At 33.8% G+C, this 10,454-nt stretch overlaps 1 protein-coding gene across 1 annotated transcript; it reads left to right on the top strand.

Moving 5' to 3' along the window:
• Positions 1–426: 426 nt before the first annotated feature.
• On the top strand, positions 427–10,422 carry LOC131786443 (ceramide glucosyltransferase-like). Its single transcript, XM_059103507.2, has 12 exons — positions 427–563; positions 672–741; positions 909–977; positions 1,189–1,291; positions 3,237–3,338; positions 3,889–3,953; positions 4,619–4,666; positions 5,220–5,331; positions 5,512–5,578; positions 6,548–6,634; positions 7,239–7,431; positions 8,176–10,422. Exons 1-12 carry the CDS (start codon positions 439–441, stop codon positions 8,371–8,373), a joined length of 1,239 nt encoding a protein of 412 aa, XP_058959490.1. The 5' UTR covers positions 427–438; the 3' UTR covers positions 8,374–10,422.
• Positions 10,423–10,454: the final 32 nt, after the last annotated feature.

The following is a 10,454-nucleotide window of genomic DNA, read 5'->3' as shown; positions in this document are numbered from 1 at the left end:
GTCTGGTTCTATCGAAAGTTTCATAACTGTATTCGGTCAATCATGAATTATCCAGGACACTGATGTTTGCAAGCGGATAGATTCTACGTGTAAATACACTAGGCATTTATTTTGGGCTGAAGAACGAGAATCATATCGTCCACGACTATAATAAGGCAGTAAAAGTGGTTTCCAATACACCGGTAATGATTGCTTGATATTGTTTATATCGCAACAGAGATATCTTCCAAGAGATTTCCAAGGTAAATAAACATTGGTTTACATTTCCGGTAGGCGCAAATGGTAAACGACTCAAGCCACGTCACTGTACTATTGCAACCTCAAAAAGGGCGGGAAGTTTTAACCAATCCATTTTACAGATTTGAAAGAACGAGCCAATCAGAGGCTAGCAAGCTTTCTCGGCCCGAGCGCAGGCGGAAAGTATGGTTAATTTTCAAGATGGCTTCCACGTTTGGGGACCTAGAGGAGATTTACGCGCCAAGCGCTGCAGATCTCTTAGCTTTCTCTTTTTTATTATTATGGATAGTACTAGCATTATTTCAGTTAATATCTATAGCAACAGCGTGAGTATCATTTGCTTCAGTGTTTGCAAAGCCACGCTATTTGATATTCCGCTCAACTTCGCGTACTGTTTGGTACATTTACTAATTTGTCAATGTGCTATGTTTTAGTAAGATTCACCTTCATAAATCTACTCCCGCTGTCAATAATAAAGAACTTCCGGGGGTTTCAATCTTGAAGGTAAGGTATCCTTTAAACATTATAGCTTTATATTAAATAATGCGTTGGTCAGCTATTGATCCGCCAATACTTATGCTAAATGAGCTTACTTTTGAGACTCAAGAGCTGTTTTGCTCTGTTGGCGACCCAAGAAATAATTCGCTCATGAGTTTATTTTTCCCTTGTAGCCTTTGGTCGGAGATGAGCCTAATCTGATAAAAAATCTTCAAGGCTTTTTCGAACTAAATTACCCTAAGGTGAGATTTGTGTTATTTTGGGCGCTATGTTTTTTTTCGTTCTCAATGCTGTATCGCTATATCCTATTGTTACCCTTTTTACGCCTTATTTGTTTTTCTTTATTGTAACATGTGGGTTGTTGGTTGAGACTCTAGTCAAACTGAAATATGTGCCCCTAAGTTAAGTTCAATGAAGTTTACTGAACACACAGACTAATCTTATTCTTTCCAGTATGAGATCCTTGTTTGTGTGCAAGATGAACTGGATCCCGCAGTCAAAATTGTACGTCAACTTATGGAAGCATATCCTCTGGTGAATTCGAGATTATTTACGGGTAGGTTACGCACGAAAATATCTCTGTTTTGAAAACGGAGACAATCGATACTTTTAACGTTGAAAAATATTTTAAATTCATTTTTAAGGAGGGCCCCTGGTTTTATTTGCATAAAAATGATCAGAGAACTCAACCGTGAAGCCCTTAAGGTAGAACGAATTGCTTTCAACGTCACCAATTTATAAATCGGATAAACCCAGGAAAACAATGTAGCAGTCTTAAAGTTCTCAGTCCGAAATTTTCAACAGGATACATTATTTTTCTAAATTTTAGCAGGTGAAGTTTGCTCAAAAACCACAGTGTTGTCTATCATAATCGCTACACTGAGACAAGCCGTTAATTACTTTGTTTTTCGAAAGAGACAATAGCTGTATGTTGATCTCTTGGGAATAATTTTGTTGTAAATTTTTTAAAATTATACCCTGGTTTTCTGTTAAAGAATTTTTCACTTTATCTCCCCTGTGTCTCATTAAATATTCAAATCAACTACTGAAAAAATATTGTTCTACCTGCAGCGAGTTATATAAAATTATTTAGCTGTGTGCTGTTCTTTGTCACCGAAAAAATATAGTGCTCCCATACCTTCAAATAATAAGAAAAAAATTTTTTACATGGTCTAGGTATTACTATAAAATATGGCAAGAGTGGTTGCATCTGTAAGAAACAACTTTAAATTTCTTGCATTGAACTGTTTATACAAAATACAATAAACTTGTGTAAATCATGCTCCAAATTAAGAAGACTTCTTAAACAGACATCAGCCTAAGTACCTATCAAATGTACCTGTGTCTAGCTTACACTTCTAGTGGGTACTGACAACAAAATTTAGCCCCTTTGACACTTTAAATCCATGTGAAGTAGATAGGCCTGATGAAAGAGTTTTTTTTATTTCCTTAGATAAAGATAACATTTTTTACTTGATAAAATATTAATATTAGCATATAGGTACTATTTTATCAACCTTAAACCACTTGTCCTTGAAAAGTGCTGATTGCTCACTCTGTTCTATTTGAACTTAATAGTTAACTACTCTTCCACAATTAACCTTTATTAAGAAGAAACTGATAAAAGTCAAGGAGGAGTCTGTTTTATACAGATATCACTTTGAATGGCACTTGCTTAGAGCTCTTTCCTAATAGTACCAGTTGTCCCAATTTTCATAAAGAATTTTCTTTCTTTATTTATTTTCAAAAGAGAAAAAATAAGTATTATTATATTATTATCATGTATTATTGTGAATATTAATCTTTAGTAATATGAATCTAGATATCAATGACTGAGAGGCGTGGAGTGGGTACAGGCAGGGTGCATATTAGTATTTTCCCTTTTCTTTAAGATTGAGGAATTTGTTTAGCACATAAGTCTTAAGACTTGGGTAGAGCCAATGGCTATTCACCACGCTAATGTGTTTTAATCACAAAATTACTCTAGTAAGTAGCTTAGGTATCTGTGCACGTGTTAATAGTACTCTAGCAAGCAAACAACCAACAATTTTATTTCTAACTTTAAGAAAGGTTTAGTTTCCCTCCCACCTACACCATAGACAGTTGTATCTTAATCTCATTCATGTTTGTAATTTATTCCTGATTACTGAACCATTGGTTTAGTGTAATCATCAAATGTCTTTTATGTAATAGTGTTGTGTGTTATTTATGTAAGATATATACATTTAATAAGCTGTCTGGTCCCAAAACAAGCTTCTGTCTGTTGTGGTGTTTAGTTACAATCTAAAGATATAAAAAGAGGACAAAAGTGAAGAGGCTGATTTTAGAGCCAATCTTGATGATTTAAATCTTTTCCTTAGGGTTATCCCAGAGAATTGTACTTGACATTTCCAGTGATGTAAGGTTTCTATAAGTTACAAAGTCAACAAATGTGGCTGAAAAGTGGACAGTGTTGGAAATAAAGTTTCACTATCAATTTACATCTCGACTTTTCTCTGTAGCTGCAAAGACAATTGGTGTGAATCCAAAAATTAACAACATGAACCAAGGTTACAAGGCAGCAAAATATGACCTGCTATGGATCTGTGACAGTAATATTAAAGGTAACACAGTATTTTTTGTCAGTAGTATTTAAAGTAACACTGATGAGCAATTACACCTATAATCTCTATAACCCGGTAGGTTTTTTTGTCATCTTATTCAGGAAAAGCCTTATTTGAACTAAATACTGAAGATAATGCTAAATAATGATTTCTTGGCTTTAGGAAGCAACATCTCCCAGAAGTAGATTTTTTTTCCTTTAATCTTTATCACCTGACTCCACTGGAAATTCCAGTTTTCCTTGAGTCTTTTCTGTAATAATTTTAGGGATGGCACCCTGGTTCAACTTTTCCCTTTGAAGTTCAGAAGGGTCATCTGTCAGTATTCAGTATGGGTATTTTAAAGAAAAGCACTTTCCTTCTCTGTTGAAACAATAATGTGTCTTTTTCCAAATTAACCCTGTGTTTATACTAGTGTTGTGTATTGCAAATCAATTGTAAGGTAATTCATTTTTGCAGTTTAGAAATCATTATTCAATTTTTTACTTGTTTTTCTGTTGAGAAATACTAAATTATAATTCTTATATTTTTGTTGTGGTACTGCTGTCTTTAGTTCATCAAGGCACTCTTCAAGAGTTAGTTTCTCATATGGGACCAGGAGTAGGAATGGTTCATCAGGTAATAAAGATTACATGAGGTACACTAAGCAACAAAATTATAAAATAATAATGAATATTACCACATCGAGACTTGTAGTCTCATGGGTTAAGGTGGCTTTTAACTGTTTGCAGTTCTTCTCTGATCAAAGGAATATTAAGTACCTCCAGTTTTTTTAGTATTTGGTCAGGAGATGAAATTTTGGTCTCAAAGAGATTCCTAATCAGGAGCAAAAATGATTTAACATTTATTCTTTTTAACTATGGCAAAGGTATAGCCTGTCACACACTATTTAGCAAACATTTAATGTTTTGAAAATTAAGATACAGTATTTCATATGTCAACTTGGATCTCAATACCAATAATGTGCAACCTGCCAAACTCATGTTTTGCCCATGATCAGGTTAATCTGAAAATGCAATTTCCAGGTATCAAAATTAAAAGCTAAGGGCAGCAGATTTCTGGTCAAGAATATTCTTCTCTTCTGTTGTTATCTATTTCTTTCTTTGGTAAAAATTAGAGCTGCCATTGATTCACTTTTTTCCATCTTTAAATTCTCAGACTGCACCCTTTCCCCTTAAGATATCACCATACTTTCTTGAAAGCTGTTCTATATCCCAGCCATTCTTTGTGTACTTTAACAATATTGTGTCATGATTTTAGTCACATGTTTTTCTGTTCAATAGTTACCCTTTGTTGCCAACTGTATGGATTTTGCTGCATGTGTTGATAAGGTAGGATATGGTTTGTCTGGTGTAGTAAGAGTACAATTACACTTGACACTGTATCTGGTCATCTCTCAAACACAAAGGCACGATATAGACAGATTGGCTTCGCCCCTTGGTTTTCAGCTCAAGTGCAAATTATGCCATGGTAATATTATGTGATGGCAAAGCAAATCATTTCCAATTCCAAATTTACCACAACTAATGAAGATGGTTTCAATTGGAAGAAGGAGATACAAACCTCAACAAATTATTTTTGTGATGAGAGAATATCATTAAAACTTATCAGTGTTTTTGCTGTTCACTTACTTTGGATCCGCTGCAGCTCAAGCTCTTTTGAATATAGTGGTCTGTATGCTGCAACCATTGATTGACAAATGATCCAGAGGTACCCAAGGCACCTCTCCTTTTATAGCACACCTTGTTTGAGAGTCTTTCCATTCCTTGCTGTGTGAACTTATACCACAGTACACTCCCTAGAGTGTCTAGTATATTTTTGTAAACTTGCTTCTTTTTTACATTGTTGCTTAGTTGTAATGAGTGATTAAAATCTTATCCACAGGTTTACTTTGGAACACAACATGCATTTGTGTACTTGCTAGCTTATTGCTTTGGTCTACTATGTGCAAATGGCATGTCAAGTCTATACAGCAAGCCACTTCTGGATGAACTAGGTAAATTACACAAACTTGAGATTATATCTTTCAGTGATTATGAATTATTTGCAAACACTAGATCCCTGATTGCTTATCTTTTGAATCATCGAAGGAGATTTTACAGGGAGAATGTTCCTATGAGAGATCTTCAATACCATTTGTTGGTTTTGAGTTTTAGCCTTATTTGACATTGTGCAGGTGGCCTTGAAGTGTTTTCTTGCTACATAGCAGAGGATTACTTTATGTCGAAGGCAATATATAAAAGGTCAGTATTCATAAGCTGTAGATGACCTCAGTACAGAACCAAGATAATGACATGGTGTTTATATATGGTTTGTTTTATTTAGATAACACATCGGCATTAATTGATTTTACTGCATCTCCCTATTACTATGATAAGGACAAGATAAAAAGGCTGAAGTAGCAAAATCACATGAAAAGCTATTTCCTCTTTAAGTTGTGAAGAATAGGAACTTTTAGGAGGAGACTGAATTACTGGCATATAAAGAATTTATATAGAGGAAGCTAAATGACCTAGTCATTTAAAATGCTTTTGGCAGCAAATAATCTTTTCTCAAAGGGCATTTTCCTGAAGCAGCAGGAATTTTCATACATTCAGTATCTTGGTTTTCATGGAGAGCTTTCAAGCTGTAAGGTTCTCAAAAGAATTAAAGAATTAGAATCAGTGCATCTAGTCATTGAAGTTCTCCCACTAGTAAGAGCAATTTTCAATTGAATGGCAAAAGTTATCCAGTGTTGTGTTGTTTTTGCTTGACTTCACTCGGTTATTGGTCAAGAAAACTGACACCTCTCTCTGAATCAATTGGATGCAAAACTAAGACCAATCATGACTTGGTTGCCCTGCTGCACTTTTGGCTTTTACATGTTTTTACTTTGAGTTCTGATAGACTCTTAAATGTATTTACCTTTCTGGTTGGCTGTTGCAATAGCTTTGGTTTTCATTTTACAATTACAATCAATCAAAAAGGGCTCTGACAATAATCAGTTAATCTCCAAATGCTGGGTTTGAGAGAGACTATCAACAAGCTTATTGAATAAACTTTTGCGACAAGACCCCCTGTTTGTATTATAGTGTTGTTTACAAAAAGCATTTTCATACAAATTTTATTGCAGCAGACTAAGAACCAACTCCTTCAAGATCAAGCTTGAGTTTGTTGTGAATTAAATGTGAAGCTTTCTAGTTTTTCAGTTATTACAACATTATTCCCTGCAGAGGTATGAAAGTTGTTCTGAGCTCTGACCCAGCTATACAGAATCCAAGTACATACTCTCTTGTCAGATTTCAGCAACGAATGATCAGGTTTGCTACATAATCATTAATTTTTTTGTAGGTGTAATAATTCAGAGTGACTTTAAGGTGAAAGTTTGTGACCTCAACCAGTTTGATCTGTTGGAAGATTATCTTAAACAAGATATTTATTTATTATTTTTAAACAATTATTTCAAACAACTAAGTTTGATACATAGCACCAAATTAGTTCTGAGTTAGAATTGCTGACTGTATCAGTTTTTCTCTTCTAAAGGAGGCTGAATTTATAACCACTGTATAACAATTACAAAAAATGTATAAATTGTGTATTATTATAGGTAATGCTAACTTATAACAGCTGTAAGGATCAATAAGTGACACACTTCACATCATTTTTATTTACTACAGATTTGGAAAGTTTTTGGGAAAGTTTATTCCCAGGAATTGTTTATTTACTCTTAGCTTGGTGTGGCTTATGTGTTAAGGTTCAGACTTTCTTGGTTCTAAATTTTTTAATCTAGTTTTACTTTTATTTTATGAATAAAAAACAACCTGGTATGAAAAATATTTAACTAGTTTTAAATGTGAACCACAATGTTTCCATGAGAAGTACATTCTCTAGTTATTGATATCAAGTTAATTTGATATACTGCAGATGGACCAGGCTGCGTCTGACAATGGAACCTTTCCCTGCAGTGTTTGAACCTTTTACAGAGAGTCCCATTATTGGTTTGATGTCATGTTGGGCTGTGTGGCATTTGTGGGAAATCAGCTTCATACTATTTTTTGTTGAACATCTTGCTGTCTCATTTTTGTTGGACTACATCTTACTTAGATATATTCAAGGGGTGAGTTTCTACCTTCTGAGTAAAACCTGCTTTTACTCATTAATTAACATTGGCCTCTGGATATTTCATAGGCAGCCATTACATAGTGATATTTACCTGTGCCGTCATTTTCATTTAAGCATGTTCACATGAAGAAAACCTGTTTTAAATAAGGTGCAAGTATAACATGTTTGGTTGCTAATTATTTGCCACTGTTGTGCTGAAGTTTGAAAGAGCACTCGTGAAGTTCATGATATGTGCTGCTGGAGACAATAAGGTAGCAATTTCTTGTTTTGAAAAGGAACTGTAAGCTGAAGTTACCACTCTGAAAAGATTGAAATACAAAGAAGTAGAACACTAAAAAGTGGCAGCTGATGCTTAAGTGTACTAAACTAGCCAAATTTTTAGTGATTCAATTTAATTATTTTGTTGGTTTTAAACAGTAGGGGCAATGAGATAATTTCTAACTTAGGCCAACATTAGAAAAGTAGAACCTTTCATAACCAGGTCTAGATCATTTTCTTCTTGAATATCTGCTCTCAGTGCTGGGTTAGGGAAAATTTCACAAACAATATGTAACCTTTGAATGTTTGTTTGCAAACCATGTCATTTCAGCTCCCAGTTAAAATGTGTCCCAACATAGATGAAACAGTACTATTTGTGACTTTTGTTGGATGATTTATCATTAAGAACCCTTCCAAGCCAAATTCAAAGTAATAATTGAGAATTAACCAACTTGTCCTATTCTTTTGTTTTTCACTTTAGCCAAACAATTCCTTGCCACCAATATGGAAGCTGTTTCTGGCTTGGCTTTTTAGAGAGTATTCCTTTCTCATATTTTTTCTTCAAGCAGCTTGTGGCCGTGAAATTGAATGGCGGACTTCACATTTTGTGCTGAAGCTGGGTGGTAAGGCTGAGAGACTCCAAGAAAAATGTCAAAATATCAATAATCACTGCTGTTGACTGAACATGTTGACTGATCATTAGTTGTAATATGACTTTATTTAAGTTGTGTCATTTTGGACAAAAGTATTGCTGTGGCCATCATTTTATCTGTTTTGCTCTGCCACATAATTTGTTAAGGCCTTAGCTGACATCTATCTTCATCTTTCCCCCAAGATGCAGATTGTAGGTTGGTTATTTGATTTAAATGAGTCAAATGGGGAAAACTTCTTGAATGAAATGCTCATCAAAAGGGTTTCATGAAATGTGTTGTTCAGAATATATCTGTTCATAAAGAGGAGTATTTCTCAATAATAGGATAACTTCCTCCTATGGTATATTTCAGTGTTAGTATGTACTGTCCTTCAGTGATTACTAGCTTTTAAAGACTCCCACCTTCCCTCTCTCAGAAGTTTAAATTTTTGCTCCTCTGTTCAACTTATTTATAATTATTGATCAAATTGTCATTTTACTGAGATCATCAATTCCTACTTAGACTGCTAAATAATGAATGGACTTCTGTGCAGTCAAAGTCCCTCTCATTACATTATTTTACTATTAAGCTTATGGGGATATTTTTTCATTTTCATAAAATTCAAGCAGTTTCTCTTTTGTCTATTACATAATGAAGTGTTTATTTGGATGTAGTTTTGTTGTCTTTTTTATTTATTCACTACCTAGGTTTTTTTGTCTGTCTTTCCTGTCTGTTTAACAAAAGAGAATCTGCCAATTGATTGTGAAACAGGAATTTATGAGTTACTAGTACTTTTACACCTTGCCTATGTAGGAACAGTTTTAACATAAACTTTTCTTTCCAATGCTTTGGCAAAAATATCTATTTGCCTAGAGCAGGATGGATAGCTTACCAGGGCAAGCTGATTCAAGCTGCTTGGAATCATTTAAGGCAAATTAATTAAATACCAGTTTTATCAACACATTTAATAACAGATTAACTTGAACACAGTTATGATTTCAGTCTGTGAATGATATTACAATTATTGAGAAATGAAAAGGGGGGACTATGGAACATGGAATTTACATCAGTTTTTAATTGGTATGGATTGTGAAAAAGTGTATTTATTATTAAGGTGAATTTCACAACTATAGGAGAAACTCCCTTTTTATTTATTAATTAATAATTGTAAAATAATTTAACTTGTCATTTTAATAAATTATTTCCCTATCGATGGTCTCTTCATATAGGGGTTTTCAATTAGAAATTCAGATACAATGCATTCAATTTGTTGTAAGAAAAGAAACAGTTGACTTCAGCCTTTTCAACCTTATTTGAATTGTGTTGATGGAATAACTGGTAGACTTAATTTGGAATTTCAAATGCTTTGAGCAGAAATTGTAATAACTGCTAAAGAGATCGTGAATAAATGTGGTATGTAACTACATGACCAAGAAATTAAAGCAAACAATTATAACCTCTATGTTTGATGTAAGATTTGGATGCACACTCTTATGTTCGGAGAAACTATTTATCTATCATTTGTTGGTTTCAGCATTGTAATGAAATGCAACTTTAGTTTCAAATAATATTTTGTCATTTTATTTTAAAGCCGTTTCTTATTTTAACAACTGGCTTTCTTATTTTGAAATTGGATTGGTTGTCAATGAATGCTTTCAGTGGTTTGTTTTGAACTTTAATTTTACTCGGGTTTGGTCTGAGTCAATATGTATCTTGTTTTACTTGCCATTTTTTAATCAGTGGGGAAGTCAGACACTTTCGAAGGTTTTGTTGACCTTAAGCACACTTTAATAAGAATTTTGCACTGACAAAAGGTAAATCACATGATTTTTACTTTTGTTACGGCTGTAAAATATTGATTGCATAATGCCGGTGCTTTTGCTGCTGTCCATTTGTTTATTTATGACTTATAAAATTATTGGAAGCTTAATCATTTTAAATTAAATTGCCGTTAAGTCTTGAAACTACTGTAGCCTTGATAGGTGGGGAGGTTGATATTACTAGTTGGAGGGTTTATGTAGGTTTTTATTTATAACAAGGAAATTGCGAGAATTTTGTCAGTTTGTAACCATTTGATTCAGTTATTGTCGGGTGAAATAAAGTTTTTCAAAAAAAGCCTGGTTCAAAT

The sequence above is a fragment of the Pocillopora verrucosa genome, chromosome 12, assembly GCF_036669915.1.
Source record: "Pocillopora verrucosa isolate sample1 chromosome 12, ASM3666991v2, whole genome shotgun sequence".
In the NCBI taxonomy this organism is placed as follows: Eukaryota; Metazoa; Cnidaria; class Anthozoa; order Scleractinia; family Pocilloporidae; genus Pocillopora; species Pocillopora verrucosa.
Note: the sequence above shows the minus strand (reverse complement) of the source record. Positions and strands in the feature narration are given on the sequence as shown.

Coding starts and splice junctions, on each gene's coding strand:
- LOC131786443 (XM_059103507.2), top strand. CDS start 439: ATGGCTTCCACGTTTGGGGACCTAGAGGAGATTTACGCGCCAAGCGCT. Junction 564..671: donor TTAATATCTATAGCAACAGC/GTGAGTATCATT, acceptor GCTATGTTTTAG/TAAGATTCACCTTCATAAAT. Junction 742..908: donor CGGGGGTTTCAATCTTGAAG/GTAAGGTATCCT, acceptor TTTCCCTTGTAG/CCTTTGGTCGGAGATGAGCC.